Raw genomic sequence first — 22,514 nt, 5'->3', positions numbered from 1 at the left:
AGCAGAATCTGCAGTGTGTTCTGTGTATTCTCTCCTCTCTGTTCTACCTCTTCTCTGCCACCCCTCCCTCTCCCTTCATTTTTTCCCCTGTGCTGTGCAGTTTTTGGACTCTGAGCAAATAAATAGAGGTAGAGAGGGGGGGATGTTTATGTGGCAAATGTGCTCTCTCACTGTCACCGCAGAAAACAAGAGGAGGAGAGCAGAAGTGGAGGGAAGATGATGTTTTTCTGCTAAGACCACACTGATAGGTTATTGTGAGCCAATTATGTGCCATTCCCACTTGGAGAGTCTCACGGCTTATTCTCTCACACTCGCGCTTGCTCGCTTACATGTATCGGCAAAACAAAATCTCCTTCCCCTCGCTGCATGGTAATGGAAGAGCTCCACTTATGTCTGCATGCAAATAACAACTTGGGAGTGACACGCCGTTTCCTCACACCGACTGCAGCGCCCCTGCCAATCATCCATCAACTTTAAGTTGTTGACCTTTTACGTCAGGCTTTTTAATCTGGCGTAGCTGTCACGCTTCCCAGGTCATCTCTGTTTACACAAAGAAAAAAAAAAAATGTAGGCGCGTTAAACTTTCAATTGCAGCTAATCCCGAAAAAACGAGGCTTCGGAGTTACACAGCCGTGAACGCATGCTTGGCTTCTCTAAATCTCAATCGTTATGTAATTTTCAAATAGTGCACCAGCCTGATGTCTGTTCCTGCAAACTGCCATATATGGAGGTTGATGTCGCCCTAATTAGCTCATTTGCATGTAAATCACTGATGCTGCTCCTTCACTCTTTTCGTCAAGGCAGGAAAACAAAATGAAAATCATGGGTGGCGAGGTTGAGTGGAGGAGAGGGATTGTGTTTCCACCACCATGTTTCTAAATCCCAGTTTCCCTCCCGTTCTTGTGGTCTGGAAAACACTCTCCTCCTCAGAAATTCCCAGAGACAAAACACAATTCTAATACATATCATGTGTCCTTTTCCAACACAAAAAATATTCTAGTTCATAAACAATTTACCTGTTATGTTAATATATTGCTTTCTGAACCTCATTTTTACTCATTGATTTTTTTTTTTTGCCAGGTCTCGGGGAACAGAAGCTTCACGAGCATCTGTCAACTCAGACTGTGGGATCAGGAGGACGAGTTAAAAATCTCTCCATCTGGTCCAGGGTCTGGCCTGTGATCTCCAACCTACTGGACGACCCAGGAAAATCTACCCAAAGGTAAGGAAACAAAAACAAATATGCTAATCATTGAAATCGAAATGCAAAATATGGTTTAAAACCTTTGAACTGTAAAAGGTATCCAAAAAAGGTTCTCAGAAACAGTAAAGGGACCTTTTCACATGTTTCAAATGTTAAGGTCTTCCTCTCCAAGATAGTAAGCCCATCGTCATAATTATGTTATGAATTTAGTACTTATAAAGTTCTCCCCCACCTGAAATCTAACAAATAATACTAATGTAGGTGAATTAAACATCTCTATTAATGGCTTTAGTGTTATCATTTACATGAAAGATGCCAAGAATTCAAAATGTAGAAGACCAAACAACTTGGAACTAGAGTTGAGTTGTTTAGCTGGACGATGATCCTAGCAGTGATGCTCTGCTCATGTTTATTTCATGAAATATTTTCCTTCTCAAGAATGTCGGTAGATATGCTGTTTATGTTCCCTTCACTGCATTCATCATCCATCATACGCAGATCTGTCAGCCTCGCTTCTTGTTTCATTGTTAATTAACTGGTGGAAATGGCCCTCCATGCTAGGATAATGCATTGCTCGTGCATAATTGATAGCTTCCAACGAGGCCTTCTTATTGAACCTATTTCTCCGTTTGACTTGTGTTCACTGGTGCTGAAAATCTTGTTGGCTGATGCTTTGTCACAGTGCACAATCATAAACATAATGTCCAACTTTAATATTTGTTCAGTGCAGTTCACCAAGCAACTTTTTTGTTGCCCCAAATATATTTACTCTGCTTCAGAGGATTACTTCCGATAACTTGAAAGTTTCATCTGGATTTAGTAGGATTTTGAAGGATCCAGCATTTTTCTTGAGACTGTATTGACAAAATAAATCTTTCATCTGAAAATGACTTTCGGAGTGACCAATTTACTACAGCTAACGTGAGGAGTCCTAGTTACCTGTGGGTGTGAGTTTTAAACATAAATTAAACCCATCACCAATGACTTAAAATTGAAAACTATTTTGTGTCCCCAGTGTTGTACAATCCTCAGAGGAGAATACACATATTTAAGTAAGTTAAGTCGACCTTTCAGGCTTATTTATGGTCTCTGGTGTCAGCCGTTTTCTCTGAGCTATTTAGATTTTGTCATGGACAAATTCACATGTAGGTTATGAAAATAGAATGATTTTTTTATAATTAATATTACATTTCTACGTATTTTAAATATTTGGTTGCATTTTTTAGGAATACACAAAGACTTAGTTTACAGCTTACATTATTTGAAGAGAAAACAAATTGCATATGATAGTCAGCATAATTAGGATTTCTGTACCTTACCAATACAGATTGGCACTAATTAAACATTAACTCACGAAAGCCAGTAAAACCAGTTGTCAACAAGGTTTGTTTGCCGAAGCATACTAAGACAGTTTCTATGCAATCTTAATTAGAAAGTGCAAGCTGAGTGTTTTTCACAATTATATTATTTACTCAAGACAAACAGAACAATGGGGGCACTGAAAGACAGAGAAAAATGTAGCAGTTGAAGCAGATAGTGGAAATATAATTAATAATTAAATATATATGTATACATTTAAATAAACATGTTTTTCCTCCAGGGAAACCCTTAATCATTAATTCAATTCACTTTGGTTTCTTTTTTAATCTTTTACCTATTTTGACTTTCGTAGTTCAGTACATGTTTACACTATTGTTAACTATCATATCTGCCAATAAATACTTATATATTTATAATACTTATAGATTCAGGATTTAAAATAACATTGTTAGACTCATCCTCAAGAGCTTATCCATTGCCAGGCCTCTGGGCCTCATCAGATAATCCTGAACATCCTTTTCTGACGAATCCCAAGATGTTTTCAAGCTAGAGTCGAAATGTAATCTGAGCGCTCAGCCTTCTGCCGATTTATGGAGCTCAACACTCGATCACTGGCGAAGACACCTGCGTGAGGACGCTCATTTCTGCCTGTTGATCCATCCATGCTTTGCCATTCTTTTTGATAAAACCTACAGCTTTTGAATGTTCAGGTTATCATAACATCTTCTTTTGAGGAAGTAATTAATTTGAAACACTTGCTAACGCATCTGCACCGAAACTATTCGGTCGAATACCTACTTTGATCTCAGTATTACTGTTGACCACATCCTACTCAAAAAACAGACACACTGTTCTCGCCTTGTGGTGTCAACAACAACTCTTGCTCTCCCCTGGAAAACAATAAACACTTCCTCTAACTTCATCAATCAGATTCAGTCTCATGAAACTGACCTGTGTGAATCCTGAACTTAAAACTAAACTAAAAGTTTGATGATTGACTTTGTAGTCGTGTTGTCGGACTTCGGTGAAGACAGGGGCGGAGCTGTCAACCAATTGCCACCTGGTGGTGAGTTGGCTTCGATAGTGGGGGAGGATGCTGGTCAGACCTGGCAGACCGAACGTGTTGTAAAGGTCTGCTGGAAAAGATTGGGTCTCCTGTCTGAAGACGCTTCAACTCCTGCCTCCGGGAGATCACCAACCACATGAGTTGGTGGACATTGAGGCCGACTTGATCACGTTCCGTGCCTCAATTTTCGAGGCAGCTGATTGTAGGTGTGGACTCAAGGTGCCTTGGAAGAAATCCCAGAATTCGCTGGCGTTCCCCAGCGGTGAAGGATGCCGTAAAGCTGAAGCTATCAGGTCTTTTTGGCCTGTAAGTCTCTTGAAGCAGCTGATAGGTACGGGCAGGCCAAGCAGACTGCGACTTCTGAGCCGGAAAAACAGTTGTGGTAAGAGTTTGGTGAGGCCATGGAGAAGACTTCTGTACAGCTTCAAAGAAGTTCTGGACAGCCAGCAGGCGTCTCAGGAGGGGGAGGCAGTCCACTGTCAACACTGTACAGTGGTGATGGCAGCTTGCTGACCGCTTCTCTGGACGTTATTGATCGTTGGAAAGAATACTTTGAAGACCTCCTTAATCCCACCATCATGTCCAAGTAGATAGTTACTAGAGATTGAGGTTGCTGAGGTGCTTAAAAAAGTTCTTATGTGGCAAGACCCCAGGGGTGGATGAGATCCGCCCACAATTTGTGTTGTTGGGCTGTCTTGGCTGACACCCTCTGCAACATGGAATGGGCATCGGAGTCAGTACCTCTGCAAAATGGGTTGGTGGTTCGTCTTTTTTAAAGGAGGATAAGAGTATGTGTTACAACTATAGGGGAATCACACTTCTCAGCCTCCCTGGCAAAGTCTTTTCAGGGGTCCTGAAAAAGAGGGTCCTTCGGTTATTTGAGCCTCGGATCCAGCAGGAGCAAAGCATGGACTCCGTCAGGGCTGCCCTTTGTCACAGATTCTGTTCACAACTTTTATAGACAGAATTTCTAGGCGTAGCCAAGTCATTGACATGGTTGGGTTTGGTGGGCTTAGGATTGAGTCACTGCTTTTTGCGGATGACGTGAGCTGTTGGATTAATCAGACCGTGACATTCAGCAGTGACCTACCACATCCAAGTCCGAGTACATGTTTCGCTGTTGAAACAAGGTGGGGAGAACTTCTATAGGTGTAAGAAGTGTAAGTACATTGGGATCTTGTTCAGTGAGAGAATAATTGAGCGTGAGATGTACAGGCGGATTGAGGGCAGCTTCTGAAGTTATGCGAACGCTCCAACAATCCATGGTGGTTAAGAGAGGGCCAAGCCAAAAGACAGTCAAAAATCTACGTCCATACCCTCAGCTACGTCACGAACTGTGGGTAGTGACCGAAAGAATGAGATCGCAGGTACAAGAGGCCGAGAAGCTTACTCCATAGTGTGGCTGGGGTGAGAGGGTGAGAAGCAAGGTATTCCAGGAGAGGCGCAGAGTAGAACAGCTGCTCCTCCGTGTGAGAGTAGTCAGTTGAGGTGGCTTGGACATCTGAAAGGATGCCTCCAGGAAAAAATGGAATGGTCACCATTTTGTCGATTTAATTTATTGCAGTTGTTTTAGAACGTAACACCTCTATTTCCAAATATTAACACTAGGAACCAATGTTTATCTTTTTGTTTTTTGAAATGATCTGTACATTGACTTGCTGCTGTTTTGAAGTAAAATGTAAGGACATGTTTGACAGCAGCATGCGCCTGACACACCCTGCACCGTTGAATTTCCCTGTCAAACCTGCCGCTTCTAATTCAACTCTGAGCCACACGCTGTATTCAATCCTCCTCATTAACTGGCATCTCTCTGTGAAGTGTGAAGTTTGAAGCAGCAGGCTGTGATATCATGATCCTGGCAGTAATTTGTCTAAAGATGGAAAGCTCACTCTGGCTCGCTCGTGGAACTAAGAAGTAATTTGTTTTTAATAAGCCCTTTTAGGGAGGCTAGCTAATAACAATGTAACATCAAAGCACTATTTGGCTGCCAATAGAGAGAGTTTGGTTGATAAAGACGTAGTCAGAGACTGGCACTTTTTGTCTGAGCTGAAAAGAAGTTCTTCTTGGATGGCGAGTGGGGGTATTTCAGAACAGTCCCCCTCTTTCGATGCCCACTCGTCAATGGGGCGAGCTGTGGACTCTGAGTTTTATATTAGCCTCTGTGGTCCCATTTGTTTAAGAATAGGCAACATGCCAAGATGTGTCTTGGATCCCATTTTATCTTCTAGTTTGGGTGCTGGATTTGTCTGGGAAGACTGGGCGAGCAGAACTGAAGTGGAGTCACCCAGAGTACAATCGTACAGACTCACTCCGTCTACTTTTATACATTGTTCATTGTGCGCGGTGTGCACGCTGGCAGCGCCAACGTCTTCCTTTATTTGCACTTATTACAGAAGCGGATGGCTTCGTGGGGGTGGAAAAACACGTCATAAGCAACAGTGAGACTCTGAACCAGGAAGTGTTGAACAAACTTTTAATTAATCATTGAAACTGTGTGAATTAAAATGCCTTTTAATATTTTTTATTGTAGAAAAAAGATGAATTATTTGAGTTTAATTTAAAAAAGAGACGTGAGTGATTATAATTCACTGATATCTTTTTATAACTGACTAATAAGAAATTATTATATTCTGATTACTCTAGGATTAAAGCACACGACTCCCTGACTTTTCTGCCCCGATCTTCAAGCTTCCAAAGTCAAACTTTGAATCTTTAAATGTACAGAGATGAGGGTTTGATCACAATATGAACTATAGACTGGAGCAGCAAATCATGAGTGAACCACTCACTACAGTTAAAGTAATTCAATTCAAGATTATTATTTTTGCTAGCAGAGAAAAGATCTTTGACAATTAAAGAGTTTTAGTATTGTGCCATATTTAATGGCTTATCTCTGAAGTAGACTTTAGTGGAAAATATTTTTTGCTTAATTAGCCGGCAGTTAAAGGAAACCGCACAGGAAGTTCCGTTTGAGGAATTTCATCTATCATCTCTTTGCTCAGGTCACTTGGATTACACAATTACTCTCAGACTACAGTGTTTTGCTCTTGCTGGCTGATTGCAAGATACAATATTGTGAACTAAAATGAGCAACGTTGGTCTTCAAATGCTTCTATCATTAGAAATCAACATCCCACTGATTATTAACAACTCTATCATTTTTTTTTAAATTTTATAAAGAGAAGTTTGGAGTCAATAGATTTTACGTTGAATGACCTTCTATTAGAAGACTATCTTTCAGTCAGTCAGTCAACATTGTCACCAGTTTCTTTATTTATACATTCATAGCAAGTAAGCTTGAATAAAGTTTCCCTTGTGAACTAGGACTAAGTAGAAGATGTACCATGGAGCACAGCCTCTTCGTTCAACGGCAAAGTTATAATGGCTCTCTATTATGGACTTTTCATCCTCACTGCATCACTTGTTTGAGAACATTTATAGAACCACTGTCACTCAATACAAGTGGTTCTATTATTTAATTGCCTTTCACTCTGTATGTTTTCCTGTTTAGTGATTTAATGAATATTTGTAAGTCGGCTCACATCATCAGTTTACCGAGTCACATTATTCTTGTCTTACCTTTCTATATTGCATTAATATAAGACAACTTTACTGACACTACACGGCCACAGAAAAAAGATTTTTGTGAAGGTCCAAATATATGAAACAGCCCCTACAAGTTAGAAAACGGACCAATAAGATGCTTTCGGTTAAATTGAAATAAAACAGCGTTGTGTTTGGAAGATGGCTGGATTAAACTAATGAAATGTTTTGAAGCGAGACAGTCATCACGTCGGGATGCGTTGTTGCTCGTCTGTGGTTATGAAGTAATGTTATAAATTAAAAGTAATTTGAGGTCTGCACTGTGACTGCACCGAAACCGTATTTGCTGTGAGTCCAGTGTCAGGGTTGAGTGAGAGACTCTGAATATATTATATATATAATAATATTATTTGTAATTTGTAATTTGTTATTTGTAAATTTAGCATGAAAAGAAATACCGGTTTTGGTTGAACTATTTAAAGTAAAGGAACACTCTCTGTCTGACATGTATTTGAGCTTTACAATCTTGATTTCACTACAAAAACACTGTAAGAGCAACATTAAAAGGGCACAGGAGTGATAAAATATGACAGTGCTTTGAGTGGACAAAGTATTTTACCAGCTTGTTGATTTATGCACAACACTCACATTAATGCAGGTGTTGTACGGACATTCTACTTCCCTAGCTTTTGCTTTTAGTACAGTAGATGCCACGACACTGTATATTTATTGCGTGTTCAAGTGTGTTGATGAAACATTCATACAGTCTGCGTGGAAAGCTTGATTAGCTCCGTGAAGAGGAGTAATTGAAGAGCAGGAGGAGATAAACAGTGCCGGCTTAACATTTTTCCACTGAGTCAACCTCTGAATCTTAAGCTCATTCATACGGCTCTCATATTCAAGGCTGTATGAGCAGCGCTGCATGCCATTAACTAACATTTTTATTCACTCACTCTCAGTAGCTGTGTCAAAGTGAGCATGAAGAGTTGTAATGATCACACTGAAGGTTTTTTTTTCACCACTGCTTGTGCATTTTCGCTGCCAAAGTTGAGCACCAGTAACTCACACTTGGCTTTGAACTGTGGCGCTGGCACTTGCTCTCTGACTTTATTTTCTTTGACTTTCAATTAACGGCAAATACGCCTGTTTAAGGAGGGTCCCTGTTGGTGTCTGAGGGTCCATACATCACCCAAACTACGTGCTGTCTCTTTAGCAGACGTACGCACACCAACAGCCTCCATCTGCTTCCAATAAGGAGTGCAGCCAGAGGTCACGTCGCTACGCATGCAGGCGTACTTAAGCACATGCGCTAACCTAACCGTCACACAAGTGTCATATATGATGCTGCTGGTTAAAGTTCCACTGTGCTAGAAGGTGTTGCGACAATCCATCTGAAAACAAAGTACTGTGCACTCCTTTTTACACACACACGCACAAACACACACACACACAGGCGCAGTGACAGATGAGCATGAGACATCCTGGCACTGTGCTTTCCTGATGACAGGGTGTCATGGAAACGCCCCGCTCTCTCCATGGTTACGTACTCTTTACCCCCACGGGATACTCTTGTGATTGTTCAGATAGAACACTTGAGCTGCTACAACAACACTGTGTGGCCGAAAAAACAACACACACGCACATAATTGTTTTTTCTCATTAGGAAAGAAATAGACACAAATCAGCTTATTATGCACTTATTGGATCACAGCAGAGATTTATCTTAACAGTTTGTTTCTACTTCTTAGTCCATGAAGCACTTTTTTCCCCGATAGATCTCGCCTTTTCATGTTCAGAAGAATACTAGAGTTTCCTTTTATCGAATAAAGAATGAAAATGCTACAAGAACTTTATTTTTTGACTGTTATGTTATCAGTTTTATCTTGATCTTTAAAATATATACTTTATTGAATATTGTTTTGATTGTTTAAGCACTTTGTGACCCTGGTCTGGAAAAGCGCTATACAAATAAAAATTACTTACTTACTTACTTACTGTTTTTTTTAAGCTGTAAAAACAAATTTGAAAGTTGATAATAAATATCATCTCAACAAAAACAGTCTTACTTAAAATGTAAATATTGGCATCTTGGCAAGTTCAATGCGAGGTTTAAGCTGCTTTCAATTCAATTCAATTCAATTTTATTTAAAGTGTCTTATCATAACAAAGTTATCTCAAGACACTATACAGTTGAAATAAGACTACAGTTGATTAAGGAAAAATAGATCCCAGCAATTCATTTGAGCAGACCTTCCGGCAGGCCACATAAAATCACTTGGGGGTGAAGATTTGGCCCCCAGACCATGGGTTTCCAGCTGTCCCTCTAATATTAGTCAGAAATGATTTCTGCTTTGTTCATTGACTGTTCATTTTGTCTGGTAAAAACATGGAGAAAAAAAAGTTCCTTTGTCACTTTTGACCTGGGGATGTTTCTATGGAGCCCCAGAGGGACTCCGTATACACAAGGGGTCAAAGGTCCAGTCCATGTCAAACAAAATTCAGATTTACTTCACTGGCAGCAGGAGATAAAAGATCTAATTATTGAAAGCCAACTATGGCATCTCTGTGGTCATTAACACAAATTGCACTCACTGACCAGTGACTGCACCTCAAGAAACACTCTTCCTGCAGCACAAACTTTACAGTCTTTTCTGTGAACTTCATGGAAAATAATCAACATTATCTGCTCGGCTTGAACACAGTAATGTGTATAGGACATGACCTGGACATTTTAAGTCCCTGCTGTACTCAGCCTCGATCTGGCTCCCATCATTTGCTGTCTTTATGTTTTCTAGATTCCAAGAGTGAAAAAGACGAACGTTTATGTGTAGATTTTCTGAGCTAGAATCATTCAGAAGATTTCATGGTTTGACTATTCATCAGCGAGCCCTAAAGAGTCTGTTAAGTGTTCAATAAAATAGTGCTAGAATGTTAAGCACAGATTGTTTGGGCGCACTAATGAAGACAAAAGTGTGGAGCTCGTCTGTGTTCCTACTGCTCATTAAGCCGTTAATGCAGCTTCCTGTGCATAAGTCTGCAGGCTGTCGATTAATAATGCGACTTGTTTTTATTAATATCACCATCATGAACAGACGTGGTGATTCTTGAACTTTCCTCTCTCCCTCCAGACTCCCCTGGCCAGCCCCACATTGGACCACACCCCCTGCGGTAAGGGAGGCATCTGATCGTCCATCATCTCGGCACCGACACAAGGTGGGCTAACATCCCATTATGTTGGCATGGTAACCGCCTGCTAGGTTTAGGTTGAGCGGTTTCCCAGAGACAGTTGCTTGTTGTTGCCACATTGTTGCAACATCCCCCTGACCTGAACACGGAAACAAAAGCACAAACCTGTTTTTCTTACCGAGTTTTACCAGGTTGGCTAACAAGGTGAACACTGGAGCAACAAAGGGAATGATTTCCACCTGAAGAAAAGTAAAGAGAAAGGAGGCATTTGAGAGACAGGAGGAGAAATCAAATCATTCTCAGTGCTCTACCTGCCACAGAGGCTGAGGGGGAACATTAATCTTTCAGCCCCGACAACTGCACTCACACACAAATGAACCGAGTATCAACAGCCTTTCTCTGCTCCACATGCTCTCGCAATTACACAGATGTCAGGAGTGACCATGTGAGGAGCAGGTCATTCTGGGGAGGACGGAAAACATGGAAGAGATACTAGTCGCTGGGGACGATGAACATATGAGGAAGGAAACACTGATTTATTCTGGAATTGTCTACTGCTTAGATGATCGTGGTCATGTTGACCTTTGACTTGTGACAAACTTCCCTAAATCGGTTAGTTAAATTATATACACCCGTTTTATTTTTATGAACCATGTGTTTAACCATAAGATAGGTAAATAGCCTTATTGCTAGTGTTTAACTTGTCCACCAATATTCATGATAACAAAGCTGGTGGACCTCAATCAAACTTTCTATGCATGACAAAATGTACAACCATTTTACTCTTAATTCAAAAAGTTGTGATAAAATATGTCAAAATTTTAAAATAACTGTTGTACTTGACAAGGCCAAACTGTGGTTAATTTGGAAAACATTCCTTCTCGGGTTTAAGGGGCCGCTTCCTCATGGATACATAGCCTCTGTCGTCATGGCTACCGTTATAACAATAACAATGTCCATGTGCTGGTGTCAAGAAAAAAAAGCTTTGACTTGTGGTCAAACATGTGAAAGTCACAAGTGGAAAAAGCAGCTTCAAGTTCCGCGTCAAACACAGTCTTTGCTTCCTTATCAGGAATCCTGATATAACTGACTAATCTGGCTGTCAGTAGTAAAAGGTTAAGACATTCAGATACATTGTCCATCCTATGTTTTGTTTTAGTCAACGACAATGCTGCGGCCATTTCCTGGTGAGTTTGCATGCAAGGTGTGTTACCTATGTTGACGAAACGGATTATAAAAGACGGGTGAGGCGGTCAGAGCAGGTTTATTTGCATCACCAACATAAATACACCTTTTAAGTCAGCCATTTGTAGTCCCACCCTCACCATCAACACCTCAGAAAGCTTAAACCTGCTAGTGTGCATCTCATCCTCATTTGAATTGGAAGTTGTAACTTCTAGTCAGCCTTTTTTATTGTTTCTTGAACACAACTTCTCACAAAAAGCATACTCGTATTCTTCCTTTCATAGTGACAAAAAATAACAAATGTGTTTTGAAAACATATTAAAATTGCAAGGGCTGATCTGTTGCAGGTAAATTAATAAAGGCTGTCATCAGCACGGTGCAACGATTGTTAATATTGGATATTTCATATCGACTTCAAATGAAACCTTTATTTGAGGATATATTTAGTAATAATAAAGTCATCAGATTTAATTGCGTTTCAGCACCAAAATGATTTTTTTTAACAAATTTAGATGAGACAGAATTTTCTAAATAAATATCTTTGAGTTGAACATGTTGAATAATTAAGAAGTTAGGTTAGGTTATGTAGAACTTTATTGATCCCTCAGTAGGTCCTTCGGGAAATTGTTTTTTTCCAAATAGCCACAGCAAATACAGCAATTTTTCATTAAAAAAAAAATAAAAAAAATAAAAAAAGAACAAGAACAAAGAGAAATAAAGAGAAAGAACAAGATGATACAATCTAAGTCTAAAGATAAAGAACATGGATCAAAGAAAAATAACAAAGACAAAGGATACAAAGACTAACATAGAACAGAACAAGTCATAATGGCTTGATGAGAATTTAAACAGAAACTTACTTGGATCTATGGAGGGCAGCCCTGAGTAGTGTATGGGAGGTCATTGACGGCCGTTTAAATAAATGACACATCAACATAAATATACATTTTAATTTTAATATTTAAAAACACACAAAAGTATTGTTCCATTGTGTCTTAAGGCTTCTGTGTCATAAGGGGGGCGTGTTGATTTCAATGAGGTGCCAAATAACTATTTAGATAAGAGAGATTAAAATAATAGGAATAACTGAAGAAAAAAGTTCATACTCATGGATTATTTTAATTCATTTGAATTAATCAAACATTCAAAGCACAACTGTGTGATTTATTTTGAAAGCTAGAGGTTTTTTTTTTTTTTATTTCTTTGTTTGAGCTTTGCTGCTCCTGGACTTGACCACTGCCCTTAAGGGTCAGGACCAACAAATTGGTGGGTCAACTTTCATCTTGAAGGCATTGACATTTCGAATTTCTAAGGTCACAATCAGGGGTGAAGAAGAGTTCAGGCAAGCCCGGTTGAGCGGCTCGACCAGCAAACTCTCACATAGATGAAGATGAAATGAAACTGAACAGGGTCGTGTAACTTCTAGGAAAACGACCAGCTTTTTTTATAAACTGTGTCTCCTGATTGTGTCTCTAGTAAGGATCATGGCTCCGCTCATCCCACATTGTCCAATTCTTTTTAGAAAGCTAACACTAAATTGTGAGAAAAACATGTGACACAGCGTTGATGAATTCATTTTTTATGCTCCTTGCCTGCAGATCCATCTTTATTTACTTCGAAAATTCCCCTCACTGTCTCAAATAGTCCCTCTCAGTTTCACTCATGTCAAAATAATTTAAGTTCGTATCCTAAAAAAGAACAAGTTGCAATAAGCTAATTGATTACTATTTGAGAATACCATCACCATAACAGGCAAAGTAAAATACAAGCTTGAAATTATTTAAGTGTCTTACGGCCTTCACAAAATCAAATAAATTATACAAAATTTGTCTTTGCCAATTATAAATTGCACCACACGACATTCCTTCTGAAGGCAAACATATCAGCTTTAAGAAAATGCAGATTTAGGCAGTTTTTCAGAAAATGTTGACATACTTATGAAGCTCCAGACATTAGGAAAAAAATGAGAGTCTGTCATAGCGCTTGATACATATTCAGATTTAAACGAAATGGAATCTAATATCTCTCTTCTAGTCCAACAAATACAGTGGTAGTACATTCTTCAGAATAACCTCTATGGTGTCAACGATGTAAGAACATAAATAATGCTAAACCAAAAGAAGAAAAACAGATGCAGCCTATTTGTCAATGTTTAGTTATATGTCTTTATAATGGCTTAGCAATAAAATATTATATATATATATATATATATATATATATATATATATATATATAAATAAATAATGCCTCAACAATGAATAAAAGACTGGAGAGCGAAAGTCTGCCACTTAAGCAGCAGCACAATAACAATTCTAAAAATAACCAACCAAAATGACAATGAAGTGAGATCGTACCAACTTATTAGTCCAGAGTGGTATGCTCTACCGATGGAGAGATCCGGGCTAGTGATTATACAGAATAAGATGCATGTTAAAGAATTGAAAGTATTTTGTGGACATGAATACATTATACCATGTCATATTAAAATGTAAATAATATTTCAAAGTGGCCTAACTGGTTTAAACTGTAGTTACCTTTGCCCTTTAAAAAAAAAAAATACTAGCATCATCTCCCATTTGGCTCCTCTGGTGGCTCACTCCATCTGCCCCCTGCTGCTGCATTGTATCCCCCTCAGCCCGCCGCCTCTCTGCCACCAGGCCCCACTGCCTGTGGCATGTAATTGACTTTCTCCCTGCACTGGAAAAGCGGGCGGCCCGCGCCAGGCTGGAGGTGACCCATTTCCCTGAGGCATTCAGCAACCTCCTAATCAAGCGTTCTCAGGGGCCGCCACATTCACTCTGCAATTAGAACAACTCCCCCTTTGAGACCTCCCTCAATAGACGGCCAAAGATGGCGTTTCACTCAAACATCCTCCCGAACTCCACAACTTCGTGCTCCGTACTTCCTTTTTTTTTTTTTTGCCTTCGCCGATCCCCAGTGTGAGGTTTTTTCAGACAACAGTGAGGGAGGGTTTTTGTTGGCGCCGAACATCAGAGGAGCACACGGGGAGGCACATGGGCTGATGGAAGAGGAGGTGCAGGTAGGCGAGCAGACAAAGGCAATAAGAGAGACAGGCAGATGGGAGGTGCTCAAGGGAAAGATTAAAAGAGAAATTTGAAAGAAATTCCTACCAGAAGGGATCGAGCATGAGTATCGGCAAGCCTTTGGCGCATCACAGGATTCCCGAGTGTTCCCTGATGTTGTCTTCAGAGGCAATTCAACTATGTCTCACCTGGTCTCACACACACACATACACACACACACATGAAAGCATCTTGTGTATTGACTCAACACCGATGTGTTTTTGCCTTTGTGTTCACCAAGAGTCTCTCCAAGAAAACACTTTTTAAAAGTCTGTTCACTGTGAACTGCGCAGCCACTTATAGAGCTTTGGTCCTCCAGCATGCCCGGTGAAGGGGTGATTAAAAAGTCTCTAAAGTCATATTTAAGAGTTTTTCATCATCACAATGAGCACAATTTAAGACCAATTTCACTTCCATTCCAGTAAACGATTTCAAAATCTATACAGACTTATGTGAATATTTAGTGTTAAAAATGCATAACACCAAACCAAAAGACTTATGTTTTCCATGTATATCCTCGTTTTCAAGGCAGCAGGAAACTTAAATCGTGTTAAATTTTACATTATTGTCAGAGGTCATCGCCAACGACCTTCGGTGGATTGCTTCCTTTGGTCACAGGGTAACTCGGGCAGCCACTGGCACAAGCACAGTCGGTCACTTGTGGACATTTTACTGAAATGCTGGCGAAAAGCATCTGAGCTGATGCTCCCCCCCCCACTCTCATTGGCCTGATTTGCGATGCAGGAGAGGCGACGCTGTGGTCAGAGGATAACCATGTAATAAATGGAATGAATAAGCTACTCTGGCTGTGAAGGTTAAGAGGGGTACTGAGAAATTTCAGCCCACCCCTCACACCAGACATTCAGACTGTCTGAATCTCTCACCTGAACCCCTCCCTTCTACCGCCACCAACTCTTCTCTGCACTACGTTTCCCTCCCTTTTCTTTCCTGTGTATCCTCCTATATCTGTGCTTTCCCTCCCCCTCATTTACTCCCCACCCACCCACCAGCACCAACACCCTTTCCCTCCTGTGTCAGCGCTGTCACTGTGGCAAAGAAAGTGACAAATCACAGCAACCGAGTCTCCCTCCCGCTCCCATTTCTTTCCGTATTCCCTCCTGCTTTCTCGCCCCTTCGCTCCCATCTGCCTCTCTTCCCTGCAACCTTTATCAGCTCACTTCCTGGAGACAAAATGTGATGCATTGTGGGAGACAGACGAGTGTCTAACTAGGTTAGTTGTGCGGCGTGGCTCATCATTGGATAGCCCGCTAATCCTGTGTGTGTGTGTGTGAGTGACGGTAGTGTGTGAGGTGATGAACTCCTACAACACAAGCTTGCATGCTTCTGCTCAATTTCCTCAGAGGAAGACATGTTTCTGATCGCCTGTCTCTGCTGGAAGAATACCATTTGCATGATATAAGCATATTTTATCTTGGTGTGCACCATAACACATTTACATGCAGCCTCTTTGTTGCTCCTCCGAAGGAAGACCCCCTTAACTGTCAATCTGCAGCACCCCGCTCCACTAAAAGGCCATTTGGGGACAGTTGTCGTAACGTGTTCGCCTTCTTCTGTCAGGTGCTGATGTGTGTGCACGATGAGTGGATTGGGGGAGAACTCCATGGAACCGCTTTGCTCCGAGAACCGGAAACGAAAACTCTCAACGTGCGACACCCCGGGCCTCGGGTGAGTTTTAAGATTGAGCCCTCGGCTTATTGGACTAGTGAAAGTGTTAAAAGGTAAAATCACAGTTTTTCAGATTTTCTTAACTATTTAAGAATTCAATTATTACAACGTAAATAATAATCCTAGATGTGTTAACTGCAAAATTGTTGTAGTGATCTTGGTTAGCATCTGGACACAGAAGGTTTTTAGGATTTGCCTCTGAACGGAATGACTTCTGACCAGCTTAAATGGGGCCCAAAACAGAGCTTGAAGAATGAAAAACTTGAACTTTATTTATTTAGTTCTTTCAGTGTTATTTTGGGGCAAAGTGTAATGCGTGCAGTAGTGATGGTTTAATTTGAACAATTAATGTAATAGAGCTATCTAACTATTATTATTATTATTATTATTATTATATTATTAAGCAATGTCTGGATGACACATATTCTGTGAGTGTCGCGTGACCACCAAACTGCTTTATAGCAGTGGGTTAGTATTTTCAAATGAAGTACTGAGAGACCCTTTGGAAAAGATCAAATAAGAAACACAAAAACAAATATACACACGGAAAATTGGTATAGGCAAAACGGAGAATTTACATCATTGCAGTTACATTATACCGGCTCTAGGAGGAGCTATACATTTTATTTTAAATCTTAAGTGTGGGCCTTTAAATGTACCTTTTTTTGCCGACACTTTTCTTGAATCACAGAGTGTTTTTGTTGATTTTATGCTGTGTTTTAGATGCTATTTTGAGCTACTTTTGAATGGAAAAAACCCCACTGTTGCTCAAACACCATTAACCCAGTTGGCGTCAGCCTCATTTAGTGACCCATTCTGGTTTATATTCAACAACAATGACCCAATAAATCATTACACAAGTCATGAAAAAAAAAGTTGCATGAGCATAATAGAAAGAGGTGCAATAAGGTGTAAAAAAAAAAAGATGCATGACTAAAAAGAAAATCTAAAAGTGTCCTCCTGAAATTAGGGCATCGTCATTTGCTTTCAATTGTGCACGTCCTACTACAGGTGCGAGAGGAAGCGGCGGGAGCAGGAAAGTAAATACATAGAGGAGTTGGCAGAGCTGATTTCCGCCAACCTCAGCGACATCGACAGCTTCAATGTCAAACCCGACAAATGTGCCATCCTGAAAGAGACGGTGCGCCAGATCCGCCAGATCAAAGAGCAGGGTGAGTGGATGTCCAGAAAATTTTACTGAAGGCTGGAGACAACCAGGAGGAGCAAACACATATACACACATACACACTGTTGTAGAAACCAGGTGCAGGGGCCAATCATTCTTCCACCAATCATTGCAAAGAGTTCCTGTTTATGTTTGAGATGGAAACCAGTGATTTCTAAGCAACCCGTTATTTGACTGTGTGTATGTTGTGGGCTTGCACAGCCGGGTGCTAGCCTCACCAATGTCGGCTTCATTTGCCACGTGCAGGTAATGGCATCTATTCGGCTGATCCTCCAAATTATTAGTTACAGTGCAGCTGCCATTTGCATGATCTCAAGTCTGACTGTCGGCGATGGCACTCTTATTTTTTTTTATTTCTGTTCCTCGCCCGGCTCAGTCGGTGAGTCTGCCACCTCGACAGGAAGGGGAAGAGGCTACAGCTGGCCCTGACTGGCTGCTGACAGGTTGCCATAGTTACAGGAAGTGAAGACAGACATGACACGGGCTTTAAGACTCGTGTATGGTTTTGTACCTCTTTCTCTTCTTGCCACTTTCTGCTGCTCTCTTGACCAGTGTGTGTGGTCACCTCTTCTCTACCTGTAACTCTGCATTGTCGAGATTCAAACGAATAAAGGAGACTCGCCATCACACGTGTGTCCCTTTTCTGTCGGCTCTTCTCTTGCTGGTAGGCAGCAGTGTTCTTCTGCTGCATGTGTGTGGGTATCTGTGCCCCCCGGGATCTAATCAGGTAGAATGATTGCTGTAGCCGAGCAGCCCCCACGTTGTTCTTAGACCAAGCATTAATACAAGAGACTAATGCTGCGTGATGTTTTCTGCCGACATCCTCCCCCTCCTCTGTCCTCTTGTCTGTTCCGCTCCCGTCTAGATATCTCCCAGTATTCCCTCCACCTATACGTTCAGGTGCGTCGGCTCCTGCACCATTACGCCTCCCAGCTCCCCTTCTTTCTCTCTCCCTCTCCTTGAGCCCGACCATGCGACGTCCCTCAGAGTCTGACACTGAATATAAAGCATCAGGACAGATGCTACCTGCTCCACAAACCCTCTGCTGCTTCTGATGGGCTCTTCTGAAACCTGCTCGAATCCGTCTCCCCCTCACCTGGTATTCGAAATCCCCCAAAATATATATCAATAAGTTAAAAAGTCAGTCTTGGGAAACTGCTGCCCCCTACTGGCGATGATATGTCAGTGAACGATGGGCAGTTCAATTAAGGTGCTCTTGGTAAGGTTTGTGAAATATTTGACATGGTTCTCACTCATCTCTCTCTCTGTGCTTCTTCTTCTTTGCAGGAAAATCATCATCCAATGATGACGACGTTCAAAAGTCGGACGTGTCTTCAACAGGTCAGGGGGTCATCGACAAGGACCATTTAGGACCACTGCTACTTCAAGTGAGTCCGACCATCCACCCTTTTAAAGCATCAGTTTGAAATGTAGCATATTCATGTGTCCATGCTCTCGTTTTTTTTTTAAATGGAAGCAATTTTCACAAATTATTTTAGAACAGGAGTAAGTTTAAGAAAATCTTTTAAAAAACATTGCATTTACTAACACAAAAGTACATAATTAATTCAGAAAAAAAGGTATTTTTAAATGTTTTAAATAGAACTGCTCAATGGGGTGGGACAAGAGTTGGATAGCAAATTTGTTATGTTTGGACCATCCCTATGATATGACCCATATTTCTTTAGAAAGAAAAGTTAATCTAACTGAGCAGTTTCCTCTTCCTGCTGCATTTACAGGCACTGGATGGTTTCCTATTTGTGGTGAACCGCGAAGGCAACATCGTATTTGTGTCTGACAACGTCACACAGTATCTGCAGTACAAGCAGGAGGAGCTCATCAACACCAGCGTCTACACCATCCTCCACGAGGAAGACCGCGAGGAGTTCCACAAGAACTTGCCCAAGTCCAACAGTAAGAAACCCACACCTGCATGTGACACACTTTTTTTTCAGTTTTCACTCAGACAACTCTAGATCTTGGGAAGTTGCTTCATGTGAATGAGAGGATTTCAAACAGTCGCACACACCTGAGAAAACACACGTGTCGTCAGCACCCGCCCATTCCCAGCTAAAGAGGTAGAGCGTAGCGCAGCTGTCAGTCACACTTAGTAGTCCAGACAGTGTATAACAGGCCTGAGCTTTATTCAGATCCCATGGCAGCCATCTGGAACCTACTCACTGCTGAATAGTGCACCTCCACACTTGCCTCCACATCCTCCAGCATGTGTGTGTGTGTGTGTGTGTGTGTGTGTTCACGTTTGCATTTCAGTCATGAGAGTGAGCGTGTGTTTTTAACTATATACAATGTTAGTTAATTATAAATGTACACTCTACTGAAGTGCTCAACACGTAATTGACATCTTCTTCATAACATTTTTACTGCTCAACTCTCCTCTTTAACTACCTTTTCTCTCGTCATCCCATCTACGATTCACTTTTCCAGCTCATTCATACTTAACACAGCTGCCGGCAAAGATGTGAATTTTGACCGTCTGCTCCTCTGCATCACTTATCGTGTCTCACTGCGTCGATCTTTCCCTTTTATTGTCTTTTTCGGACCGCTGAATGAAACGCCCCCACGCTGCACATTCCTGCGGGGCCAGCGCTGACCAGGCAGACAAAAAATAAATAAATTCAGTAACAGACAAGAGTTCTGGCATTTTTGGGCACTCATTGTTGGCTAATTATGTCTGAGGGGAATCTGCAGTTTGTCTGTCCGGTAAGAAACCAAGGTCTTGTTAAATCACCCTCCTTATCAGCTCACTCCTCCTCAGGACTTCCATCTTACCCCCCTGACATCTCTTTCCCAAGTCCTCTATCCTCCCCTGCACCTGCCAGACGAAAAATCACAGCCAAACTCAAGGCCATGATAAGACTTCTCTGACCTTGAGGGGTTAGTGGGATATCTCTGTGAAGTTTTCCTCCCCTTCCCCTGTGAAGGTGACCCTGTGTGAATCAGCGCGTCTTGATGAGGAGTCAGGGTCTAAATGAGGATAGATGGCTGAGTGTCCCTGGCCTCGACCTGCCACCGAGCAGCCTGAGAGCTGGAGATATTGGAAATCGACACCTTGGCTACATTAATCCCATGCTCCATTTAGCCAGAGTTCTGAGCATCCTCCGTTCAAGAGGGCAAACACCCGACACATGGAGGCTTTTGTCTTGTGTCACAAGCTTTAGATTTGAGGGGAAATTAGAACATTGTCTTTGTCTTTACCTAGTATTGTTATTTTATCATGTTTAGACTACATTAGTGAAGGTAGTCTTTTAATATTGATATACTCGTACATGTGAATATACATGGACTCGTTTTTTTTAATTTAATGGAAAATAATAATAGCATAATCTTTATGATAATAATGACAATTAGATTGAAAAAATACATAATTTAAATTAAATATAAAAAGGGGCTAAGTGTAGGAGCTTTTAAAAAAGAGTTTTTCGGTCTGAGATTTCGGTCTTAATTTAATGAAAATATGAATAAATATTATATGAATATGAATATATATATATATATATATATATATATATATATATATATATATATATGAATTGTACAATTCTGAGTTCGGGGTCAGGAGTGGAGTGAAAGTATCTGGATGTTCTGTTCTATATTAGTCTTTGTTGTCTTTCTTTGATCTCTGTTCTTTATCTTTGGACTTAGATTGTGTAATTGTGTTCTTTCTCTTTATTTCTCTTGTTCTTATTTTATTTTAATTTTTTTTTTTTTTTTTTTATAAAAAATTGCTGTATGTATTGGCTACTGGAAAAAAACAATTTCAATAAAGTTTTACCTTAATAATCTCGATGATAATAATGACAATTAGGTTGGAAAAAATACATAATTTAAATTAAATATAAAAAGGGGCTCAGTGTAGGAGCTTTTAAAAAAATAGTTTTTCGGTCGGAGATTTCGGTCTTAATTTTGATGAAAACAACTTTTAAATGAAATATTTTCATTTAAATAATGAATATATTCTCTAAATCTAAACGAAGAAATGGTGGTGTGTATTGGCAATAATCGTATCACGATACAGGGGCAAAAATACAATTTCTTGTGATTTCTTGCTCTGTAGGTATTTGTAAGTATATATTTTAAGTAGTGTAAGTAGTATTGTCAGAGTACTTGACTCTTGTGTTGCAGAATTTACAGACCACATGACTCTCGATAAAGTCATAACTGTCTTAATTTTTTTAGAAACCAATATATGTCCAAACATCAACTATAAAAGCTGCTGGAGTCGTCTGTGTCCTCTCGTCCTCAGTTATCACCAGGATCTTTCATTGTCCCTTTAGCAATGCAGGAGGAATTACTGATGCCATCTAAATTTAAATGCATCACAAAAATGAAAATATGAGATTGAATATTTCCATGTATAGGTCATTTTTATAAAAATAATACATTTATTTTACACACATTTACGATCTTCCTCTCTCTTTGCACTTGATGGAGTCTACTGACTCTTTCAAGAAACATCTTAAGACATTTTTATTTGATCAGGCTTTTCCTTGATTTTCTGGAACTCCTGTTGTGTTATCAGTTTTATATTGATCTTCAAAGTATATACTTTATTGAATATTGTTTTGATTGTTTAAGCGCTTTGTGACCCTGGTCTAGAAAAGCGTTATATAAATAAAAATTACTTTCTTACTTACATTTTATTAAACTATTGACCTTAAAAAATAAACAAAAAGCAAAAAGATAATATTATAAATAGATAAATGTTCTTGTTGATATTGTGAATAGATATCAGTGTTTAAGCTATGCTAAGTAAGAGATGAACAATGTTAATAATTATGTAACAAGTATGTATGATCTATTCAATTGTCGTTCCTTGCTTCTGTCGCAGTAAATGGAGTGTCGTGGGGAAGTGAGCAGACCAGACAAAAGAGTCACACCTTTACCTGCCGGATGCTGGTCAAGTTTGCCCATGCCCACGGTACCATGGAGGAGGGAGGACCACGCTACGAGACCATGCAATGTTTTGCTCTCACTCAGCCAAAGGCCATGATTGAGGAAGGGGATGGTTCGTCAATTAAAAATCACACTGATCAT

At 40.3% G+C, this 22,514-nt stretch overlaps 1 protein-coding gene across 1 annotated transcript in view; it reads left to right on the top strand.

The window, feature by feature from the left end:
• LOC148059946 (nuclear receptor coactivator 3-like) overlaps positions 1-22,514 on the top strand; it is a 45,773-nt gene that overhangs the window by 14,909 nt on the left and 8,350 nt on the right. The window contains exons 2-8 of the mRNA XM_087780740.1: positions 1,081-1,222; positions 10,262-10,346; positions 16,166-16,273; positions 17,285-17,445; positions 18,747-18,847; positions 19,199-19,373; positions 22,309-22,485. Of these exons, the coding sequence (XP_087636866.1) occupies positions 16,185-16,273; positions 17,285-17,445; positions 18,747-18,847; positions 19,199-19,373; positions 22,309-22,485 (703 nt within the window). The 5' untranslated portion in view covers positions 1,081-1,222; positions 10,262-10,346; positions 16,166-16,184. The remainder of the gene's footprint in view (positions 1-1,080; positions 1,223-10,261; positions 10,347-16,165; positions 16,274-17,284; positions 17,446-18,746; positions 18,848-19,198; positions 19,374-22,308; positions 22,486-22,514) is intronic.

The sequence above is a fragment of the Callionymus lyra genome, chromosome 19, assembly GCF_982586985.1.
Source record: "Callionymus lyra chromosome 19, fCalLyr1.hap1.1, whole genome shotgun sequence".
Taxonomy (NCBI): domain Eukaryota; kingdom Metazoa; phylum Chordata; class Actinopteri; order Syngnathiformes; family Callionymidae; genus Callionymus; species Callionymus lyra.
Note: the sequence above shows the minus strand (reverse complement) of the source record. Positions and strands in the feature narration are given on the sequence as shown.